The following is a 25,624-nucleotide window of genomic DNA, read 5'->3' as shown; positions in this document are numbered from 1 at the left end:
AAATATTTTTATTTTAACTGAGATGTCGGAGGGTTTTCTGATCCTCTAAAAAGCTTCATTTTTTTCAAATTTCCCAGCTGAAACTCTGCTTATAGACGATATGGTAGACAGTAACTAAAGCCTGTGGAGCAGGAGCTGCATCTCTTAACAGAGCTGTCAATCAAGGTATTTTATTCTATTAAAGCACCCAATAACCGTGTAACAAACTTTTTCAAACAAAAATTGAGCACAACTCACAATGAAATGGGGTTTAAGAATAATTTGGCATGTACCTTGATTTTGTAGGTTTGTAGGTTGCTGTCCACTTCTGAAAACTGCAGCTATATCCTTGCTTGTCGCTTTAACGGTCGCCACTGTTTACCAGCTTGCAGTGAAACAAGACCCCGCCCAGCTCTACTGCCTGATGCTCCTCAAATGTTGCTGATTAACTATCACAAGAAAAGGATCAGATATTTCCCATTTTGTAAGTAAAACAAAAATCCAACTCTATTCAAACTCTGGCTGTTACATTCATAAAATACCCACATTGCAAACATTACAGACTCAACAACATTTCATAAATAAAACAGAGAAAAAGAGGTCTAATCCAGGATTATATTATGGATAGACAATTTTAGAAGTAGTTCAGTGAATGGTGACTCGCTTTAGCTCCTTTAGCTTTAGCTAAAGCTAATGTAGCTACACCAGCTAGGTAGATAAAGTTACAACGTGAGCCGATGTAGCTATGGTAGCTTTAGCTTTAGCAACATAAGCTATAGCAAACAAAGCTACATATATTATGTTAGCTAAGTAGGTAATGCAGCTTCATACCTAATGTAGCTATGTAGCTATATAGCTATTTTTATACATTTTGTTGATTTCAATTAGCAATTAAACCCCACTGCCAACAAAAAACATGGAAGTTTTACCTTTACCACAAACACAAAACAATGAGGGATTGAGTTTATCAAAAATATGTAGGCTGAAGCTTTTTATGACTACCCTTTTAACAAAACAGCTTCAGCTGTATTTTTTAACACTTTGTTTTTAAACATTTTTCCTAAGAAAGAAAATGAACTGCACGTTTTTTAGTCATTGTCACTGCTATTCCACAAGTTAACCCTTCGAACAGAAACACATTTAAGCTAAGTTAGCTTTAGAAAATGTAGCAAAAATGATTTTAGCTAATGTAGCTTCCTCAGCTTTAGATATGTTAGCTACATAGCTTTTTATGCAAATAAGATACAGGTTTATGAGATTTGCACAATGTAAAAGGTTTACAGTCTTTAGCTATGTTGCCTATATTGCTTATGTAGCTAATGAAGCTTCATTAAGGCTTACCTTAGCTATGTAGGCTGTGTTAGAATGTTTTCATGAAGGACAAGCTTTTTCCTGTAAGACGACTGTTTAGTTGACTTTATTTAAATTTTTGTAATCAGGTTTTACAGGTAAGGTTTTTACTTTAACATTTTGCACCCTAACCCTTACCTTAAACCTTACCAGAAGTTTAATTCAATTTTTATTTTGTATGTTTTAGTGTTTAATCATGTCCTGACAGAGGCAGCCTCTCACAGTAGTGGTCTGCAAGAAGGGGTGTCTGAGATCTGTGGTCTGCAGCCAGACTGCCTTGGCCTAGGTGTGAAAGCACAAACCATAGTGGTTGGGCTAAGTGGTAGAAGCAAGGGGTGTACTGGGATTGAGTCTTGGTTTCAGGATGATGATACTTGCCAAAAAAAAAAAAAAAAATAGCCATGTGACATGGTGACATGTTTCATCTACTTGCTGTTGAAACTTAATACGTATTTAAACCCTTAGAATTAATGACATCATAAAAGTAACTGTGACGACATGAAAAAGCATTATGTATAATGAAAATGCGAAGCTCATCTAGCATACATAATTCTCTAAAAACACTTTTTGCCAAATGTATACCTGGCTTCTCACTTTGAGACTTAGCCGGTGGAAAATGTAAACTAATTCTTCGATACAAGTTTAGTTTAAATTCCTTTGTTGTAATCCAACCAAACAGCAGCGGTGGTGGCATTTAAATAGAAATAGAAATAATTAGTCCTCTTGCTGATGAACTGTTTGCTTTTGTAGGTCATATAAAGGAATATACTTTATTTTTGTTCTTCCAGTTAAAAACTCTGAAATAAAACAGGACAAACAGTAAAAGCATTATGTGATTAATTATTTCAGTGTTGGTCATACTCTGAAATGCCATGAGTAAGGGTTAAATGTAATTCTGTATTTTGCTCACCTTATTTTTTCATGTCAAGAGCAACAGCAGTTAGCAGTTATTGTGGCAATAACACCAGTAAGTGCTGCTTAATATACATAGATCTTTTTGAAAATCTGTGACAATAGAAATGAATAAAGTAAAAAAAGGGTGACACACTCTTTTTATGGTCCATTTGGATCAAACGGATGTTGCTGTACCAAGCTGAGAATGAGCCACGGTCCCAAACATACGCTGCAGGCCTGGAAAAACTTTGTGCTTACTGACCATCTCTCACCTCTTAAACAGTGTTAGCAGACCACACACTGTCTGTCAAATGATCATGTGTTTTGTTTATTTCAGCTTCTCCCTCGAGGTCTTACCCAGAAAGACAAAACAAGAGAGACAGAGACAGAGAGAGAAGCCCTTTTCACACATGCATTCATGAAAATTTGTAGAAAATATCATGACAGGACGCCCCTGAAATCTTCATGAATTCACACGTCTCTCAAGGTAGAAGATCTTCTAGTTGGAAGGGAGAAGGGAAGGAAGACATGCTGTAGAAAAGGGGGTTGCAAAAAATTACTGTGTAATGTGTGCAGCACACAGAAGAACAACAGAACAACACCAGAAATGACCTTTACATCAGTGCTACATGTAACTTGACACATTTACAGTGTGAATCAATTAGGAGAAGAGTATGAATCAGCTGCATAACATGCATAAAGATGAAATCATTCACTATTGTTGTGGTTACAGGATATACAGTGCTGTGAAAAAGTGTTTGCCCCCTTCCTGATTTTCGTATTTTTTGTATATTTGTCACATTTAAATGTTTCAGACCATCAAACAATCTTAACAATAGACAAAAATAACCTCAGTAAATACAAATTGCAGTTTTAAATGATGATTCTAAACTTAATTAAAAAAAAACTAAGGCAAGTTGTGTTTGGTACATTATTTCTTTGTTGTAACAATACTTCTTGGTAATAAATCTTATACAATTGGAAAGCCTGTTTATTATCCTTTTAAATGATGCCACATTTGTAAGGATCATGCATTTGTGGGATGAGCAGCAAAGCTGAGTATGTGGGTTGCGCCCATGAAAAATGTGCCAAATCTTCTCTGCCAATGCCAAACAGCTGATTCTGCCATTGACTCTTGTTTGGTGTTTGGTGGATTGGATGATTGAAGTTTGAAGAAACAAGACGTATTGACAATTTCACTATATTCATTTCACAAACAGGAGCCTCAACAGCCTGGCTCCTCCTCCTCATGCTGGTCACCAGCCTGGTCACACACTGCTGTGGGATGGCATCCCATTCTTCAACCAGCATTTGTCGCAAGTCAGCCAATGTGGTTGTGTTGGTCACTCTGGCACGAACAGCACGCCCAAGCTGATCCCACAAGTGTTCAATGGGGTTAAGGTCAGGACTGCTGGCAGGCCATTCCATCCTCTCCACTCCCAAACTCTGGAGGTAGTCTCTGATAAACCCCGCTCTGTGGGGGCAAGCACTGTCATCTTGGAGGATAGAGTTCTTGCCGACACGGTGAGAAAACAGTATTACTGGGGTGTTGTCTTCTTGGGACGCTCACTTCGCAACCTGTCTCTGACATTCCCCGTTATATGGAACTTGGCCTTCAGTTTGGAGATGGTACTAGGGTTTACTCCAAACATTGTTGCAACTTGGTTTTGCGGAACACCAGCTTGAAGTTGCCCAACTGACGGGCCCTATCCAGATCAGTCAAACGTGGCATGCCAATTCTTGAAGCAGACATCTACTGACCACTGTGGCAGGGCCCATGCTCACAGGTGCTGCCAATCAGGTGCCTGCCTGATTTCATTTGTTTTTAAGCCATTCAGAGGTGGGCTTGCTGGTGTGTTTCGGATCATTTTCCTTCTTGCATAACGTAATTGCACATGACCCTTAGGTCATAAACTGATGGCTGCGCATTCTCCTTCAGGATTTTCTGATGATGAGGAATTCATGATTCTATCAATTACAGGAAGTTGTCCATGTCGTGAAGCCGCAAAGCAGACCCAGACCATCACACTACCATTACCATGTTTGACTGTTAGTTTTCTTGTTTTTTTATATGAAATACTGTGTTATTCTTAAACAATATGTAATGGGATGCATACCTTCCAAAAGTTCAACTTTTGTCTTGTTAGGCCACACAAGACTTTGGGATGTTTTTTGTCAAATGTGGTTTTGTCCTCAGAACTCTACCGTGACTATCATTTTTGCCCAGTCTCTTTCTTAGTGTTGAATCATGGACACTGACCTTAACTGAGTCAAGTGGGGCCTGCAGGTAGATGTTGTTCTGGGTTCTTTTGTGACCTCCTGGATGAGTCGTTGATCGGCTCTTGGAGTAATTTTGGTTGATCGGCCACACCTGGGAAGGTTCACCACTGTTCCAAGTTTTCTTCAGTTGTGGATAATAGTTCTCACCATGGTTTGTTGGGATCCCAAAGCCTTAGAAATGGTTCTGGAGCCATTTCTTTGGATTGCATCATGATGTGTCGTTTTCGAGATCTTTTAGCCTACCTCACTTTGTCAGACAGGTTCTGTTAAGGGCTTTCTTGATTCAGTAGGTCTGGCAGAAATCAGGCCTTGGTGTGGTTAGTAAAATTGAACTTAGCTTTCTGAAAAATGTGGTAAATCCCAGTTAATTCATGATTTAACAAGGGCCAGGTAGGTTTGGATGGCTTTTCCTTAATAAATAAAATCATCATTTAAAACTGCATTTGTATTTATTAAGGTTATCACCTTAGGTCACTATGGTGTGGCCAGGCCTGCCCACAGATTTAACTGGGTCCCTGAAAAACCAGAGAACAGGCCTTCTCCAGTTGTGATTTATTGATGGTACGAATATTTGTGTGTTGGATCAGTAGCGTTGGTGCTAGTGTCCTGACTAAGAGATATTTCATTTTGAAGCAACAAAGTGTGTGAAGCTATTATTGGGCTCTAAAGTTAAAATATTAATTCGTGCAACTTTTCAACCCCTTTTATCCATTTTAATCACCCATTTTTGCTACTATTATTCACCACTTTTCATCAATTTTTCACAGTTCTCTCCCATTTTTTGCATTGTTTTTTTATTTTACGATTGTTGCCTTTTTATCCCATTTTGCAACATTTTAACCCCTTCCATCACTGTTTTCTGCCCATTTTTCCTCTTTGAACCATTTTTGTCACTTTTAAATCCAGTTTCCCCACCTTTCACCCATTTGTGCAACTTTTAAGCCAGCTTTGCCACTTTTAACCCTGTGTTTAAGTAACTCCTTTTCACCACTGTCTTTTTACTTTTTTTTTTGCTCATTTTAAGCACATTACACTATTTTGCCATGCCCATTTTTGCCACGTTAAACCCCCGTTAAACTTCTTTCTACCATTTTTTGCCACTTTTAGCAATTTTTGCCTATTTCTGTGCCTCTATTAACCCCTTTTCATCAAATTTGAATCCCATTTTTCCTCTTTGAACCAATTTTCAAATCCCATTTCACAACACTTTCTGCCCATGTCGGCCACTTTTCAATGATTTCTACTAATTTATCTGCCAGTTTTTGACACTTTGCGACTTTTGTTGACTCTGTTGACCCATCTTTGCTGTTGTTAACCACTTTTTAACACTCTCTATTTTAACCACATTTTACTGTTTGTAATGCCAATTTCTGCCACTTTTAACCCATTTTTTCCACTTGTTACCTTTTGTTGCCTTTGATAACACATTTTTGCCACTTTGAAGATATTTTTGCAAATTTAAAGCCATTTCTGCTGCTTATAAAATCCAATTTCACCACCTGTTCCACACATCTGCCTTTTCAAAGCAATTTTGCCACTTTTAAATCATGTTCCCCACTTGTTCTGCCTTTTTTGGCCACTTACCACACATCCCAGTCAGGTCAATGTCATACCCATATCCCCATATGTATGCACACAGTATTTTTGTAAATATGGCACAACTATAACCATGTTCAACAGCTCCATCTACCTCATGTTCATCACTCAGCTGCAAAAACTGCATATATGAAAATAGTCATAGTCTCTATCATCAAGCACCCTTTGCACCTTTCATGATCTTGTTTATATACACAGTATAAGTAAAATATTCAATGTTCATAGTGTGTATTCTTGTGTACTAAGAAAGCGAAGTCAAATTCCTTGTATGTGCACACATACCTGGCCAATAAAGTTGATTCTGATTGATTCTTACCATGTATTGTTGACTTTGTTGACCCATTTTACCCACTGTTGACCTCTTTTCAACACTCTCTTTACACATTGTTGCCAGTTTTAACTGCATTTCACTATATGTCTTGGAAATTTTTGCCGCTTCAATTTTCTACCATTTCCTCCAACAGTTGTTTCCATTTTTTATTTTTTGCCACTGTGAACACATTTTTATCACTTTAAAGCCATTACTGTTACTTATGAAATCCCATTTCATCACTTTTTCTACCCGTTTTTGCCACTTTTGACCCATTTTAAAAAGCTAGCATAAATATATACAAAAATATATGTTGTGGTTATAATTTAGGTGAAAAATGGTTATCACAGCTTTCCTTGACAATGGACCTTGATTTACCTGACCTCCATGGGCCACCAATTTGGCTGACAGGTCTCTCCTTTATCCTCCTTATGGGCAGCCTTGGATATGGCAACAGCATAGACTCAATGCCAGTGTATAGGCTCTTCTTAAATTTACAACTGTACCAAGTATTACAGGTTTATTTTGCCACACTTTTATGCCTTTTACCTCAAAATATTATTTTCATCCCTTTAGACTTTGTTCTGGTAATATTACAAGTTTAATTTCTTAATCTATTTTTTTCTTTCATGTTGCTCCATTGTACCAGAACAACTGGACTTCTTCCTGAAATTTGACTCGGAGGCAGACTGGATCAAGTCAGCTTTTTGCTTGCTCAAAAAAATTGTGGAAATTTCCTGTAGTTTTGCGGTTTTGTGTTAAAAGGCTACACAGAGAAAGAAGGAGAAAGCAAGATAGATCAACATATCCTCACTTGAACTTCTGAAAGAGAGAGAAGAAAGAACCAAGGATCTCTGTTCCTGTGAAAACTAAATTCACTGAGGGCATTATTCAACAGTGTGCAACTGCAAAAGATGCTAAGGAAATTTTCCTGCCTCTAAAGAGTAATGTTATGAAATGCCGAAAACCTAAACCTTTACTGGGGAAACACTCAGGAGTATAACATGACAAAATGTTAAGAGAATGACATTTAACGGCCACTTATTCAGAGCAGGGTGACCAGGAAAGGTTGTGAAACGCTCATAATGACATTTACAGTAACCTTTTCGCATGACTTTTAAAAAAAAAAAAAGGGTTAAAACCACAGAGATGGAGAGATGGGGCCGTGTTAGGTCGTTCCCATTAATCAAAGTGTGATTGCACTGGGCCACAGCCTGAGGGCCATTTCTCCTCACACTCATTAAGGAGCAAGGAGCAACACACATAAAGCAGTCGGAGCTGCAGGGTGGACTGATGGGTAAAATGTTTGTCCTTTAACCAATCAACTGGGGGTCAAAAACTCTGTTAAACCTCCCGAAGTGTCTCTGAGTCAGACTGTGCTATTTCCTCCCTCCACAGGGGGGTTGTATCATCCTTTTAAAACAAATTTACCCAGCATTCTCTTGTTAAAACTGTTTTCATAAAAGCTCAATTTGCATGAATGTTTTATCGTTAACAAATTGCTCATAATTATGTGCCAATGTGTTTAAAAGACTACAGTGATGCACATTAATTATGGAGAAAAAAAACAGTAAATGGAGCTGATTTAAGGGAGAGGAAAGCTGCCTTTTTACTCAACAATACTAATGAAAGAATATTGTGCAAATGTGATGAGACATGTGCTAAATGTTTGTGAATGAGATCAGCTGCTGTCAGAGGAATGAGACATGACCTCTGCAGGCAGAATTTTTCATTTCATGCTTGTCCAAATTAGATTCAACCTCACAAATGTCACCCTGGTTGAATCTGAGCCCCTTACGGCTTCCATAAGCAATCAAATATCTTCATTTTTTGGTGCTCAGAGTAATCCAAAAGGCAATGTTGTTGCAACTAAAATTAACCAAAACTAGTACAGAATTTCCCCAGCTTCTTGATGATGAGCGGCTGACATTTAGCGGTCTCTGTCTCCTGACAGAGGACGGAGCAGAGGGCCGAGGCGTACAGCTGCAGCAGAGCACATATCCTGAGGCCATGCAGTCCCTAAACTCAGTGAAGCACAGTCAAATGTTGGTGCACCTGCACACAGACTAGGAATTCATCGACTGTGGGAAATGTTATCCTCAGGTTTTAGCACCTGAAAGTGTTTTTCTGGTTCTGACCTTTAAGATTTTAGCAACAATGCATTCCCACACAGAGAGTTTAACTCACTGTGATCATAATATTGGCTTCAGAGAGCTGTGGTTTGCAGAGATTTGAGCAAAAAAGGGCAAGAACATAAGTATGCAGTTTTAGGGCAGAACTAAATAATTGTGGTTGAAAGTAACAACCCAAAAAAACACCATAATGAACACAATTTAATATGCTATTGTATCAAAATACCTCCATCTAATGCCATTATTTAAAAATTTCTCTTCCATATCATTCTGAAGACAACATCAACTCTATTCAGGAGCATTCAGTAAGCCCACTATATGCAACATGTTACACATTAAAGTAAGGTAGTCAAATATTTTTATATCTCTTGATACTTTTTCATAATTTTTATGCTTAATAGTATGAAAATAAGTAATAGCAATTTATAAAAATTCAAGATCTTTAGTCATTTTTAATCAAAAGCTGCAAAGAGTTAAACAGAGAGCATGCCTAAGCTGCATAAATACATTAGCATTGTTCCAGTATGTGTTTGTATGTACTGTATGCATGGATATGCCTGCAACTTTTCATAATAAACCAAAAATTACTGTATAGACCTTTTGCAGACATGTCTCTATTATATCACTCACTACAGTGGACGACCTGGGTGCCACCATTGGCATAAAACTGCAATGCATCTTAGTCAGCAAGTGTAATAGGGAGCAACCAAAGTAACAGGAAGTAACTTAATGACCCTGTAAAGTGAAATCCAAAGTTTTTGTCTTGACACACTAGATATGTTGGAATACGATTGCTGTAAACATGTGAAAACACTAAGATCAACATGTGACTGAATTTTGTATTGAGACTGTTAGAAAGTTTTTCACCTCTTTCCTGGCTTTGTTTCATGTGGACGGGGCCAAAATGTGGGCACACAATGTCACGAGCCCACAGTAGGGAATGATCCCGCCCCTCTAACACTACAATGAAGAGCTCAACAAAGCAGTTCATCTCAGTACAGTCTGCTGTTAGCTGATGTCACTGCCTTTACTGAAAGTTAACAGTCAGTTAAATACTGTTTTTCTGTTCATTGTGAGGTAAATTAGCCAAATCTATCAGCCACAGTGGTCACTGAAAGTATCATAACAGAGATCTGAGCTGGAAAACAGACTTAATCTCCTCTACTAAGGTCAACAAAGAGGACAGAGGCAGGCTTGTGGCGTGAGAATTTTCTTCTGCTCAGATTGTAGCATTTTTTTAATTTGAGAGGATCATATTTCTCCTGAGTGGGCGTGGCTTAATCTCATTTAACAGACATACCCACACCATCCTGGAGCAGATTTTACTGCCTCATTTCTTATGATTTTGAAGCTAATCTTATAAATTTAGAGATGTTTTATTTGACTGAAATTTGAAGTAGGGGTTCATAACACAGTGACCTGTCATACAACAAACCTAAATACAGATCTATTTTCACTTCACAGGGTCTTTAATAGAATTAGCCTACTTGACACAAATGTCTGTGACTCTGTCCAATGAGCTGAGTCACTTCAGAGTGCTCACAATCAGAGAGACTTAAAAAGAGCACATGGAAACAGGCATTTCTCTAAATACACAGGCAGTTATCTTAAAGCCATGATGTCTTTGTGTAGTTGTCCTCATCAATGCCTCTTTGTTTCACTAAAATGTCAAAATATGCTCATCAGGCTAAACAAAGACACATTGTTGAGTATTCTTTCAGTTTCCGCATCTCATTCAGTTAGATGTGATCAGTAATCAGGGTCAAGTTTTAACCATAGTACTGCACCTTGCTAACATTAGCATTAGCCTGTTTAATGCTTGGGTTACAAATGAGACCTTACTACGGAAAATGCTTCGTTTCTTTATTAAGTCTGCATAAATAGATTTGCAGGTATCTAACTATGGCATTTCAAGCTTTCTAAACTTTCCTTGTTCAAAATGTGTCATACACAATGAGCTATCAGTGATCAGGAGTATCACAAAACACTGGTGGACCCCCCCAATGCCCTAATGTTTAAAAAAAAAGCTGTGACATGTGACTTTGGATGGACATCATTGTAAATAAATGTAATAAAGTGCCATGTAGGGTGGCCTGTAAGAAGAAACATTTTTGACAAAGTGCAAAGTGGTGAATTTATGGTTGATAAAAATGATATAATGCCTAAATGTTTACCCTCTAAGTGGACAATATATAAATTGCCTTCTAAAGTGTACAAAATATGTCCTAAACACTCCAATTTTCCCTTTAGCTGGACAAAATTGGACTATTTCTCCTTCGAATTTTCCTCCAAGTGGACATACTATGACAAAGTGAACACCTGATAGCCTTCTAAGTGGACAAAATTTCACACAGTTCCTTAGATCTGTTCTTAGAGCTCTCTTAGTTGACAAAAATTAACAAAGAGCCTTCTAGATTAGTGGTTCTCAACTTGCTGAGCCGCGGAAACCACCATCAACTCCTCAAGGAGAATTGCGACCCAAATTTTGGAGACCTTTTTGGTCAATCAGATGTATTTGATGAAAATAGTAAAGCTTGGACCAAAGAAAGTACAAAATGAGTAATAAAACAATGAAACAGGACAAAACATGCATGTTTTATAGAGTCTTATAGAAAATTTGGCAACATTTTTTCCACAGACACACATCCACGACCCACTTTTGGGTCCCGACCCACCAGTTGAGAACCAATGGTCTAGTTTGCCGCATTAATGGACGAAATGAAACAAAGTGCCCTCTAAATTGTCTTCTCAAGTGGGCAAAGTCTGTCAAAGTGCCCACTAGATTGCCCTGTTCATGAACAAATTTGACAAAGTGCCATATAAACTCCCCTACGATCGAAGAAAATTAAACAAACAGCCCTTTATATTGCTCTCTAAGTGGACAATATTTGACAAAGTGCCCTCTAATTTGCATTCTTAGTGGACCAGATTTGGCCATGTCCTCTAGATTACCCTATTTATGGACTAAGAATTGACAAAGAGCTCTCTGGATTGCCTCTCTTAAGTGGACAACATTTGACAAAGTGCCGTCTTAAATGTCTTCTAACAGAACATAATTTGACAATGCATTACAAATTGCCATTTAGTGAACATAATATGACAAAGAGCCCACTAGATTGTCCTGCTAGTGATCAAAATTTCCAAGAGTGCCCCCTAAATTACCTTTTTAGACTGCACAGTTTGTAAAACTGGCCTTTAATTGCCCTCTACAAGGAAAAATTTTGAAAAAGTGCTCACTAGATTGCCCTGTTCTTGAACAAAATTTGACAATACCCCTATAAATTGCCCTCTAATTGGACAAAATTCAACAAACTGCCCTCTTTATTGCTCTCTAAGTGGGTATTATTTGACAAACTGCCCTCTAAATTTCCCTCTTAGTGGAGAAAACCTGATTAAATGCCCTAGAGCACATGTCTAGTGGTGGAAGAAATACACTGAAGTGCCATACATCTCTTGATGTGGCATTCATTTCACTTACATCTTTGCTTGTGAATATTTGTGGCATATACAGTTTTATAGTCAGAAATTCCTCAGATTTTGTATCACAGTAGTCTAGAAGTTTAATCACATAATAAAACAAAATAATCTTAACCAGTGTTTCATAGTATTACAGCTTTGTGGGCTGGTGCCACCTGTATACAGCAGGTACTCACTGTCTTGACATCACAATTTGGTATTGGTTCTGGCTGCTTGGAACTGTGCCAAAGATGACACAAATAAAACTACCAGGTGCTATCCCTAATGGAAAAAAACAGTATGGTCAAGCCAGTCCCAAGTAGTGGAAAGCACCATTACTTAGTCTTGATAAGGGACAGAGGTCTGAGTGCTACCTGTTGTTGAGTGACTGGACTTTTGTGCATCTTTCACTTTGTCACATTCATTTACAGAGTGTGGACTGTAAATGACAGTACACACACAGAACAGACAGCTTAATGAGGGTTTAGAGACATTTGCTAAACTGGATAAAGCTATTATAAATAGATGAAGTAAAACCACACCTGATTACACAAGTTACAAAAATACCACCCAGTAAAAAAGGAACAAAGTACATATTCAAGTATCCTGTCATGCCTCCCATATGGTGATGCAGCACTAAAGCGCTAAGCATGTGCAAACAGGTTTTGCTAATCCAGTATGGCTGTGTGCACACAAAGGAGCATGTTTGAGCAGAGCTGTTTATTTGCATGTCAGTTAGTGCACCTGTTGTACCTGAATGTGGGCGGGGCTTTAAAAGTGCATACAGGTTGTTTGAACAGATTTTCAGTCTATCTAAGGACAGAGTGATGTTTAAGAACTGACAAGACGACAACGATGTGACCGCATATTGCAAAAGGGATTCTTCTTTAGACTTAAGTGTAAGAAAACTCAAAAACCCACAAACCACAATAACCAACACCCAAAACCACAGGAAAGACTATAACTCTCTCTTGTCACATCTACTTCAGTTCAATCTAGGTAGCTCAGACTATTTCAACCCCAGCGTTTTTATAAGGCTAAATTATAAACCCTGAGAAAAGCCGACTGAACAACAAGTGACTGACAGCATCTGATATTTCTCTGCTCTTTTTGTGCTTAAGGTCAGATGAATATGTAATACTTTCAGTGACGTACAGAAGCTGGAAGGAGCGGATGCGTTTTAGCTCCGGGCTTTTCTCAGCTTTTGTGAGACACTTATAGGTGTGGCACTAAGACAGCAGCTTGTCTGTTGCATTCACCTGCTATAAAAGGGAGAGGCTGGTGCTATTTTTTCATCACTGTCAACAAATCCCATAAAAATGACCAAAATAAACAGAATGATAGTCTCTTTTTCAACACTCTCCAACATGCCTGGTGTTTCAAAAACTCTGACACAAGCCACTTGTCTTTTACTCAAGTTCTACAGCTTTAAGAACTATACTGTACTATATGTAGATTCTAAAATGCATCAACTGTGAAAGCTGGGATACGTGTTTAAGATAGCAGTTTAGCCATAGTGTATGGTTTTTCATGGTAATGCACCAATAAAACTTTTTTCAGACCAAGTGGAACAAGCACTCACGGACACTAAGAAGATATAAATGCTTGATGAAATCAGTTCTTTAAATGATTTTCAAAGTTGGTTTTAATTTCATCAAATGTTTCTTTCTCTTCACAATTTTGGAGTGCATGGTTTGGAGCTGGATCTACCTTAGGAGCTTATATAGCACTTTTCTAGTCATCTGACTACTCAAAGTGCTTTTACACCACAGGTCACACCTACTCATTCACACCTTTTCCTCCCATTCACTTCACATTTACACACTGACTGCAGGAACTCAGGATCAAACCCACAACCTCCCGATTGCAGGACAACCCACTCTACCTGCCGAGCCACAGCGTCCCCTAAAATATCACCAAACTGGCATTAATTTAGCTAACATATTGTAAAATGATATCCAGTACAATGTCTGCTAGGGGTGTGCACAATTAGTCAGCTAAATGGTCAGCCTTTGTAGTCGGCACTATAATTATGAGTCAGTTTATCTATTCATTAATGCCTTTTGTAGCATTTTGGCTCACTGTCTCACTTAAATATGAAGTTTTATTTATGCCTCAATTCTGAGCGAGCAATGGAAAACTTTGAGCACAGAAAAATGTATTTTGTGAGCACATAGTCATATTTTGACTTGAGCAAAGAAAAACTTAAGGTCAAGCAAACAAGAATCTATTCTCACTTTCAGTTTATGCTCACTCACAAAGACTACCTCCATGTATACCCACTTCTAAATAGAGTTTACCCAATAAAAAGTTTTGAAATGAAGAGTATACCCATTTCTGCATGGACCACTACCCACCAGTCTAGGTGACAGTGCCTCTCATAAGTGTTTGTTAACCACCTTTAAACAACCAACAAAGAAGAGGCAGAAGCAGGCATGGCAAAACAAACAAAGAAAAAAGTTAACTACGGGTGCAGTAGCTGTAAAGTGTCAAAACCAGCCGGCTTCTTTCTCTCGCTAACTTCTCTGTGCTGCTTTTAAAAAGCCTATGGATGTAAAGCAGAAAGAGTCAAGGACAATAGTGAAGCTAATACATTTTAAAGGCTGTATGCTGATATGTATAAGCACAGAACAGCAGCTAAAACATCAAAGCTTGTGCTTACATGAACTATTCTGCAGTCCTTAACTAATAGTTTTACACAAGTAATACACTCTTTAGCCAGTGTTGTCTACCTCTACATATCCACATACAGACTTTAATTTTTCTGTTCAATAACAACAATGTGATGGTGTCATGGCACACTACATAAAACATTAATATGGCTGCTGTCATGCCAAAACTTTGTTTCTCCATTTTTCATGATTTTGTTTTACAAATCAGTGCAATTGGTAACCCCTAACATCTGACAGTGGGTTCTAACAAATTCTAAATTACAAAAAGTGTCAAAAAGATGCTGAGTACAACCATTCAGCACAAAATTATTTAAAAAATACAGCGTTTTTTTCATTCCCTTAAAAGTGTTGATTTTACAGATAGGAGGTTTGGGCCCGACACCAGTAATGCCTTAAAAAGGCGATAAAATGCATATTGGATTTTCATTGCTACATTGAATTAATTTTATCATTCTTTGGAGATATTAGCCTATTCAATTCTGTGTGGATTTGTATTTTGCAGCTTTTAAATCCATTTACACCACAGGCTATACCAACTATTTAAGGTTATTCTAAATAACACTAAAAACTGATGAAATCAAACTGTAAGCCATGATACTGTCAACCTAGTAATAAATGAGGGATGCCTAGCATTTGGTCTGCAACTTGGGCTAATAATTTGGGAATTATGGGCCCAGAATTAGGCTTATAATTCAGAACAGAACCCAAACTAAACCATGACCCCAAAACCGAGGTATGAACTGAATAGTGGTACCTGGATACTGGAAAATGGTTCATTTATGCTCTGAGTTTGATATGAATAGGACTTAGGACTATGGACTAGGGCTGCCAAATAATTAAAAACTCTGATCTAGATTAATCTCAGAATGTATATAGGTCATCACATTTGGTCTCCCATTTTGTTGCTTTTTTAAATTCCACTATTTAAATTGTTTTTTTTTTTCCTTTTTTAACGTGACTGTCTTAAACTAAGGTTAACTGACTTTCTATTTGGATCTAGAAATTCCTTTATTTTGAAAGAAACAGAAGCATTGGGTAGATTAGAGTATGACATGGAATTATCCATGGTAAATAGAACACACCGTTCAGCTGACTTTTGACTTGTCTACTGAGCTGTCTTAAGGTTGTCCTAACAATTTTGGTCATTTTTTATCTGAGTGAATCAGTTTAGGGCTAGAATTACAACACTGTTGTGCATTCATCTATCTTCTTCTGCTGTTTTTTAATGACATTAACAATGAAACAACACCAAATTTATACTCTCCTGGGATTTCTGCTTCTGCTTTAGTGTCACTATGAACCGCCATTGAGGCAGCGGACTGTCCAGCATATCATTCTTTAAGAGATGAATGAAACAGTGCCAAAAAAGAAGGTGAGCCAAAATGACAGTGAGAGTCTATGGTATGTTAGACTATTTATACAGACACCAAGCAGGTACTTAAATGTATTTTTTAGTGTTTTAAATGACATAAATCATTATGCTTTGTGCCACGTCCTGTCTTTGCATTCACACCTCAAACCGGGATTCATCTGGAAGTGAACAGGATTGTTTTTGAGTGGACCAGAGTCCACTTGGTTGGTCTGCACTAGAGTTTGAATGAGCATTCACACCCCTCAAAACAAACCAGACTACTGGTGTGAATGCGACTTTATCTTACATCACTGTGGCTGCAGGGAGAAAATCCTGTTTCAACCAAAGTGTGTTGAAAAGTAAATAAAGAATGCATTTAACGCAACAACAAATTAATGCACTAATAATGGACCTTACTTGCATTGCGATTACAACCAGACAGCCCTAATACAGACCAAACCTCACAATACTGCCAGGACTGGTGGAGGCAGGGGAAAGCAATGTAACAAGCTCAAGCCAGAGCAGCAAGACACAATAAGCAATACTGTAGAAAATGGTGAACTTTATGAATGTCCAGTGGTTTGAAGCTATCAACACATATTTGCTAACTCACCCATGGAGACAACTTACAACAGTCACTTGGAGGTCAGGAGGAATCTGAGAGTCAGTCACTGTCGACCTTCTAGTGGATGACTTTTCTAACATTCACCTCAACACACAGCACATGCATGAGTGAGAATGTGGACAGTGTTTATAGAAAGTACAGATCTATTTTCATACAAAAATGGGCACAAGCAAGCCTAAAGACTCCCACACTGCTGACATTTTCTCTCATTTGACCGTAGAAACAAATCAGTTCGTCCAACGGGGGACATCTTCTGCCTAAAAAACCCTCTTCACCGAATCAGCAGTTAGATATACCAGCTTGGCAGCATTAAAGAGATGCAAAACAACAAACACACATCATTCCATGACATCTGTGGATGCCAGACTGTGTGCTGAAGGGCTGCTGCCAATACCAGCAAATACCAATGCTCAACTGATATAACCGTGCAACAAGATCTACTAATCAAGCTTAGCACTGATAATTATCTTCTAGAGGTCCTCTGTGGGGCCAAATTTAGGCAAACTACAGCCTTACAATGCTTTGTGTTGCATTATAAGGCTCTGACAAAGTAATGATGTTTTTGGCCTTCTTTATCAGAGTAGTTGACTATAAGAATTAAAAAAGCTTTAAGCCTTTATGGCCAGGCTATTTAATAAGAGGCCCTGGGGCTGGGTCAGGCCTCTGAGGTCACTTTTAGTGGCACTTTGAGCAGACTACTAATGCTTTCAGAATGATTCACACACGATTTTGAATACAATAATTAATGTTTGTCATATTTGTATGATTACCTAGCTCATGAATTCCCCCAGTTTCCTACATAACATGTGTGCTCCTCTCCACTAAATGCACATATTTGGTCTAGCAGGTAAAGCCAGGTGTAAACTGCATTTTTCAGCCAATTTAGACACAAATTTGGAGTTGAATGACTCACTTGGTTGTCAGGCTGACTTTCAGCCTGATCAGGCGTCATTTGCAGGGGGACACAATGTCCAACCACGGCCCTACGAGCTGCTCCCGATAGGCCCAGCAGCTTTTTGATGTACCTACCCCACGTGAAATAAAGGAAATAAGCTTGCAGGAAATAGGTCCCTCACAGACATCCAGTGGAAAATTTGTTATTTTTAGCTGCTAGTTGTGTTTGCTGGTGATGCTGTTTATGTGTAAGAAAAAGGAGATAATGAGACCTGATTGTAGGTATTTGAAATGTAAAAACAAGACAATAGATCTGACTCCAACCTCTGTCAGTGAGACTTTTTAAAGAAAACTTCATTGACATTTGTTACTATCCATCCTGTGAAACCATGAGAGTGTGCTTGAGGAACTGAGGAAGAGAAAATCGGAAACAAGCTGATTGTTTGATCAAAGTTATAAAAAAGATTACACATATCTCTCTGGCCCTTTATTTGGGATCCTTTTTCAGGAACTGGCCCTCATTCCAAATGAACCAAATAGCTGCTTCATGGTGTTTAACAGCTTTTGGAGACTATGTGCATGTAATGTTTTGACCCCAGCTTAAAGAATCACAGTTCAAGTCCTGATCCAAGTGACAGGTTTAAAGCAGCCCATTAAAGGTTTAATAAGTCTCGCCCAAAGTCAGTGATTTTAATAAGAAGGCCCAGCCGGCCTTGTAATTCAAATGACAAATGTGCTGAAGCATATGATCAGCTTTAAATGTCAGTATGTGGATTCAAACATAGACAACTTGTAAAGCCTACACACATTTTACAACACACACTTTACAAGAGCTAATCATGGTCTCTGATGGTTCAACAGCACATAACCTGTTAACAACAGCTTCATTCCCTGCACCAGCAGCTGTGTGGTCTGTTGTTGAACAAAGAGCTCATCCTGCAACGAAGGAAGAGGAAAATTCAACGTCTTTTGGGAGTCTAGAGCTGCGTCTAGATTAGAGGGAGATCCTCTTAAAGGCATCGTGCAGACAGGATACTCTGCCTTGTTCCCTCCTCCCAACAACATCTCCTCTGAGACGGCTGATTTAGCTGGCAGCAGGCTAGCTGGGATCCGCTTTGTCCAGATATACACACAGAAACAGCCACACAGTGAAGACGAACTCCCCTGTGGATTGAATGCATCCATGCCACTGCACAAAGGAACAAAAGCTGCTCCGTAGTGAGAAGCAGAGGTGCGCTTGTCATGTGTTTGTCTTACATGAGTTGCCATTAAGGCTGCATGCTCTCACATATAAATGCATGCAAAGACAAGACCTACAGCATGACAGTGGCTGGAGTTTCCCTAGTAACAGCAGATACTTCAACACTGACGGCCACAAAGATGCACACATACTCACAGCCTGACTGTCGCAGCTTCATACACACCAAACTGGAGCTAAAACTGATGCACACACATAGTGTCATGTCAGGTGGCAGAAGCTTTTCCTCAGGCTAACAATGTAGTGTGCATTATCTCACAAACCCACACACGAACTAGTGAGTCCTTCTCCGAGGCCTATTAGTCACAACCACACCGAGCTGCCCCAGTACCCTGATTTTAAAAACTCACAGGGGATGTCTGACGCACTTACACACATCCACAAACGCACAATCACCCACCAGGGGCAACCTCAATTTAACATGCAGCCTGTTAGAGATGTTCTAAGCAGACAGCAGCAGGTAAAACAAAGCAGCAGACAACAAAAAGATCTCATTTAATCCTACCAGAACTAAACAATGATTACATGAGTTTACAGAACAACCTCCACAGCCATAATTTGCTTCTTTTTTTGCCAATTTTCAAAATAAAAGTGGGCTGTAAAAGCATGGAAGTGCTGATTTACTTTGGAGTAGACAAAGGAGAGAAAAGCACTGGAGAAATACCAGCCCACGGAGGCCAGAGGGAATTAAAGGAAAAGGCAGCTAACAAGAGAGGAAATAAGTCAATAAATTTACAGCAAAGGCCGACGGAATCAAGAATATGGGTCAATAGCTGGGAAAATCTCCTCAAGATGCATTTACAACATTCAAAGGGGTGAGGTTCAAACACCTCGAATCTTTTGCATCACCTTCAGCGAACTACAGCAGCCCAAAAGAGACAATAAAGACCACAAGGCTGACCCTGGAATGGCTTACACACAACAACTCTTTGTTTGCCTCTCCAGTGAGCGAAAACAACCACAGCTCTGCTATTTAGGACCACACTGAGGCTAATTTCACAAGCACCTATAGGTGCAGCCGCACAAGCTCAATAGGTGCAATAATATATCCTGCAAACCTGTTCAGCTTTTGCATACAATCAGACGTGACTCACAAGTATAGCAGACCGACCGCCTGCTGGGCAGAACAAAGACCCACATTACGGCAAATGCATTTCCTCTCTGGTCCTTTTAGACTCATTAAAACAAGTGTAAGGAGACAATATGAAGTCATTTTAGTCACAAGAAGAGGAAAAAAAGATGGCATAACAGTGCTGTTTCCCCCAAATAAGCATTATATAGATATTGTAGGTGTAAGACGCTAAAAAAGTTGGCCAAAGCACAAGAAATGAAAGCAAAAGCAGGAGAATGAGAAGCTTGTAGTGATTAAATACCATGCGGATAAAACCCACACATAGAAAACAGCCTGTGGCCACACTCTGTTTATATATGTTCCCATTTACTCCATACAGCTGCCTTTACACTGTAGCGCCAAGATCCTTTATGGATTTTTCATAAAGCCTTTATGGGTTTGATGCAGATGACCCTTTTTACTGCCTCCAAATACAGAGCAGATATATGAAGCCTATTTGGCTGGAGGCAGGTCAAAAGGCACAGGAACATCAATAATTCATACATCCCTATATGTGTGAGAAATCATGTGTGCGAGCAAACAACACCTGCTGGACCACTTGGATTATTTTCATATTTCAACCTCCATTTATTTTGAACCAAAAAAAGAAGAGATCAGGGTTAAATCCACTAAACTGAAATACAAAAATAAGGGACTCAAATTGAAATCAATATATGAATACAATTTTACATTTACATCCAGTGCTGTGGAGCAGGATGGCAGCATTGTGAGAATGACAATACTCTTGTTATGGCAAAAAAGAGGGAGCTTGGACAAGCCAAATGCTTCTTTAGGCAACTGCGTAGCCATGTGGGGCTGTCAGAGGTCTATGGATCTGTGGATCTGCTTTATGGTCGGTCCCGGACTTAAAGCTAACAGTAAAAAAATAGAAGGGAGACTTTTCGAGAGCCATCCCAGATCCTACCCTATCATCTATCCCCCACACACACACATCTCTACCTCTCCCGGTCTCACCGTCTGGTCTGCCGCAGCAGGCGCCAAATCCATTATCCCGAGAAATTAAAGAGAAAACCAAACCGAGCCGTGTGCGCAATGTGCGGTTTGTTAAGGTGATTTCACAGTTCGGGGTAAATGGGTTCGGTTGTAGTGTTGTGTCCCACTCAGAAAGGATCTAATCTGAAGGGGCGTTGTCTGTTTACATGGCCGCTCAGTTTTCAACATGTTGCAACAGGATGGAAAATCCACAAGCGCCCATGTGGTCCAGGCGCGGCCCTCAGCATCCATCCGCAACAACCAGACAGTCCAAAAACCAACAGGTCCTTGCATGTGTGTGTGCTTGTGTGTGCGAGTACGTTTGGCTGTGCGCAACACCGTGCGTCCGTGCGCGCTGGCGAGAAGAGGCAGCGAGGGGGGAGAAAAGGGGGGGAGGAGGAGAGGATATCAAACGGAATCCCTGATCACTCCTTGCCCCCGTTAACCAAAGACAGCTCTTTGAGAATTCCACTGGCGTCCACTCGCCTCCTCTCCCGGATCATGTCCTCCAGGCTGCGAAAGACCAGAGTGTGCACCCCGCTGCCGGACAGATGCACTTTGAGGAAATACTGCTGCTCCGCCGAGTGCGCCTCTCCCCCGGCTTTGAACTCCCTTTTCCCAAAGCGGCACCAGGCGGCGAAACTTTCCGAGTTGGTCCAACATATCTCCTCGCTGCTCAGGCCCAGGTGTCCCGCTGCGTTCTGCATCACTAGATCAGGAGGAAGCGGCCGGTACCGGTAACGATTGTTCACTATTCTCCCGTGGCGCCCACTGCTGATTTCCAGCAGGCTGTCCTTGCGGATCTCGCCCTTGTGCAGATGAATGACCTGGTCGTCCTGCTCATAGATGACCCAGTGGGGGGCTTGCGCCGTGGCCACCAGCTCCAGCAAGTCCCCCGGTTTGCACATAGTCAGCAAAGTTTTGGCCGAGTACACATTCAAGTCCTCGTTCTCCCGTAGCTTGGAAAAGATGCATTCCTGGGCGCAGAAGGCGGAGTACTCCACCTCGCTGACCGAGAAGGGTCCCTCCTCGGCCGGGCTGTGGTCCTTGGTGAAGCCGCAGTCGGACGGAGTGCGGTCGTCCACCTCCTCCTCTTCGTCAGAGAAGAAGTAGGCGACGCCGACCCGAAGCTCGTCCTTCTCCAGCCCGGACGGATCCCCCGTGGGCAGTTCGCTGTAGTTGAGGTGGGTGATCCGATCCAGTTGATTTCCCATCAATGACCTGGCAGGGCAGAGGCATGGACTGCGGTGTCTGACATGCACATGCAGAGAGAAAAAAAGAGGTGTCAATTGCGTAAAATACAGCAAAACATGCGTAAACGCCTGACTGCAGCTACATCCTTTTGCTAAGCTGACAAAGAGTATGCTGAGAAAACAGTCAACACTTGTGAGCAGTCACCTGTACAGAGCTCTCGCGTGTTATTGAGCTGAAAGAGTACACTAACACAATCAATGATCTGCTGCCTTTTGCTCCCTCACACCCATTAGTCAATCATTAATTCCAGTGGAATGTAAAAGAGCCTACAGTTCCCATGCAGAGGACACGAGAAAGGAAAATAAAGCAGAGAAAACAGCCTGGATGTTGCAGCTGTGAAAGAGTAAGGAGAGAGACAACGCTGTGGATGGATAAAAGGAAGTCCTGCGTCTTTACGCACGGCGCAAAATGCAAATACACCGGAGAAATGAGGATACCTGTGCGCTCCCCGGGCAGATGGCTAAATATCCGTGTGTTCCATTAGTACAGAGGGCTGCTCAGTCCCCTGCACCCCTTTTCCTTCTTCTTTCTTCCTCTTTCTTTCCACTCTCGTGAGTCGCTTCCGCACCGCGCACCGGGCGCTCCGGCTGTCGTGCGTCCTAGTACTTCGCTCTTTTCAGCACCAGCTTCTTATAACTACCAGAAGGAGCTCCGCCTCAGAAAAAGCGCTCCGCCTTTGGTGTGTTTTTACTGGAGCACAGTCACGGGTAAATTACCAGAGGAGCCAATGGGAGGAGTGGGGAAATGTGTCCGTCAATATCACGATCCAATGAGGTGCGCGCAGGGCGGCTGGCGGCGATTAGCGGCTGTTACCGTGGCATGGTTTTTTGTTGTCAGAGAGCTGAGGAATTCTCTTCATGATCAGCGGTGTGTGTGCGCGCGAGTTCAAGGCAACAGAGAGGAGTGATAACAGCCTGCATATCTTAAGACGAGCATATGAGAGGAGCTTGAGTTTTTATTACGCTTTGAGGTGCTATAAACAGTTCTACTATCTCGGAGAATACTCCAAAAGTGCAGCCTTATCGTGTTTTCACCTTCCCTTGAATACAAAAGCAGCCTCTGTCCTCAAGCTCCTATGTGTGATTATTTTCCATATGCTGTGGCTTCACGCTGCATCACTCGGCCTCATATCTGTCAGTGTGTCTGTGTGCCTACAAAGGGAGGAGGGAGGGGGCTGCAGGCAGGTGTGTGTGCAAGGTAGACTCAAAACAAAGCAGTCTGCAGGGAGATTAATAAACACTCTTTATTATGTTACTCTGCATTGATGTTGTGTCTAGGAATAAAATATGACTGAAATGAAATGCAAATCAGATTTCAGCCTGTGTGGCTCACTTTGGCATGAATAATATATAGTAAACTTGTATTCTGTGCTTGCCAGATAAACGTGAGCACACTTACTGTCTACACATCCCTTTTCATCACATAGCTGTCCTGCTGGTCATATCAGACCCCAATAGTGTGTTTCAAATTGCATATTAAAATTACAGTAAACTTCAGTGTAGCACACAGCACTTAATCATGGCCGGGTGGTGTACCAAATTGTGAAATTTTACTCTGAACCACTGATTGAGAGTTGTAGCATCTATAGTTCAAGACAGGAAATCGCCCTGAAGATCAGCATCACTTTAAGAGAATGAGGCAAAAGCTATGGGGAGGGTTTGGTTGTACTGGAAGCTGATAGCGATGGCTGCTGCTGGTGTGGCAAGTAACTTAGATGTAGCTACAGTATAGTAGCATCAGAAATGGACCATATTCCTCCATTGTAAAAAAGAGCATAGAACCACAATGAAAGCTTTTCATGGTGGAAAAAAATTGTTAGGCATGCATTTGCGTTAGTTACAGGCAGGGTTTAGTTTTTTGCATGCCGGCAGGAATTACTGCCACCACTAAATCTTTAAGCTCAGATATAGCTTGAACAACAGTTTTTTATCAGAAATGGAGGCAGAGAACCACACTGAAAGCCTTTTTTGGTGAGGAGATGGTTTTATCACTTCTGCTGACTGGCCTCAGCATGAGTTTTATCCACCAACAAGCTCCACCACTCGTATAATCCTCGGTTCATTTACTGTTACTGTTGAGCTCAGGTTACTAACAGGGCCCACTGCCTACTACCTCGTTGTGTCTTGTTGTTCTGATTGGCCTGTAATGAATGTGACAGAATGTTTGTCCAATCACCTGATGAGAATTTTTGAGTCATGCCCTTCCTGAACGCTTTATATGGGATTTTACCCTAGAGAATGTGAAATACTTCTCATGCAATGGATATATGAAAGAGTCTATCTAGTGTGTCAGGTTAATTGTACTTTTGGAAACAGCTACATGTCCACTATGTCACCTTTATAGCATTCATTGAGGGTGTGAGGCATCCATCATATCAGACTCAGTTTTTGGATGATTACATGACAACTTATCTGAGCATACTTCTCAGTGTGGATTTTGAGTGCACTCATGTACTCAAAATATTAAGTATTTAGAACAGAAGTATGTGATTTGGAGCACACTTCATGTTTCCTCTGTCTCCTTCACGTCTGATGTTCATTTTTATTTTTTCAGCATCTTGAGAACTCCTCCACGTGTATTTACCTCCTCTCCCAGATGGTTGGAGATTGCAGCTCTCCAGTTGCTGACACAGAACAGTCCGTAGTCTTTGTTTCCACTGGTGACAGGCAGAGCGGATGCTAGCTTTTTCCAGTAGGTGAGATATGATTGTGCAGGTTTACACACTCCTCCGCACATGCACTGACACACAAAGGACTCACAGACACAGCCCGTTAAGGCGTGTGTCCCTCTTCCATATATTTGCTCCTCCTTTACAAGAGCAGGAGTGCATGTATCTGATTGATCGCCTTTTGATTTGTGTACAGCGGAGCTGCGAGACTTGAGCGATTTGTTCATGATGTACTAACCTTTGTGTATGTGTGTGGGCTCCTTTAAGTAAAGTCAGACAGGAGGAAGAAAATACATACAAGATGGATATTTTTTTTCCTCCACTGGCAGCCCTCTGGCCCACACAAACACACAAACACTGTGGAGGTGTCATGAGACTGTCAGCAATGGCTTTGGCTACAGCTCCTCAGGGCATGTGGTCCTGCCACCTATAATCTACAACGAGCAGAAATGAGTTTGCTTTGTAGACGCCGCCTGTCCTGGACACACATACACTGTATTTTCTCCTTCTTTCTTTTTTCTACTCACACACATAAGCTAATCATATATGCAGCCACCGTAATAATAAGGCAGGGTGCAGACAGTGCCGGAATAACTACTGAGACAGGGTGATATTTTACAAGCTCATAATTGGATACGTCTCTATTTCTTTATTACTGACTAAATCTCATATGCTGCAGCGCCATGCTGTGCACCATAAATACGTGGTATCCTGTGCTTTGCAAGCATCAACTAGAGTGGTGTGAAGCACACCGACACTTGACTGTGGAGCAGTGGAAATATGCTCTGTGGAGTGGCAAAT

At 40.6% G+C, this 25,624-nt stretch overlaps 1 protein-coding gene across 1 annotated transcript; it reads right to left on the bottom strand.

Moving 5' to 3' along the window:
• Positions 1-20,502: 20,502 nt before the first annotated feature.
• On the bottom strand, positions 20,503-22,742 carry lratd1 (LRAT domain containing 1). The gene is made up of 2 exons (XM_041805789.1): positions 22,593-22,742; positions 20,503-22,152 (listed from the first exon to the last, which is right to left on the bottom strand). Exon 2 carries the CDS (start codon positions 22,113-22,115, stop codon positions 21,327-21,329), a length of 789 nt encoding a protein of 262 aa, XP_041661723.1. The 5' UTR covers positions 22,116-22,152; positions 22,593-22,742; the 3' UTR covers positions 20,503-21,326.
• Between the last annotated feature and the right edge of the window lie 2,882 nt (positions 22,743-25,624).

Source organism: Cheilinus undulatus, linkage group 14 (genome assembly GCF_018320785.1).
Source record: "Cheilinus undulatus linkage group 14, ASM1832078v1, whole genome shotgun sequence".
In the NCBI taxonomy this organism is placed as follows: domain Eukaryota; kingdom Metazoa; phylum Chordata; class Actinopteri; order Labriformes; family Labridae; genus Cheilinus; species Cheilinus undulatus.
This window is presented reverse-complemented; position numbering and strand designations above follow the sequence as displayed.

Bases quoted from the DNA above. Each gene is read 5' to 3' on its own strand.
- lratd1 (XM_041805789.1), bottom strand. From the start codon at position 22,115: ATGGGAAATCAACTGGATCGGATCACCCACCTCAACTACAGCGAACTG.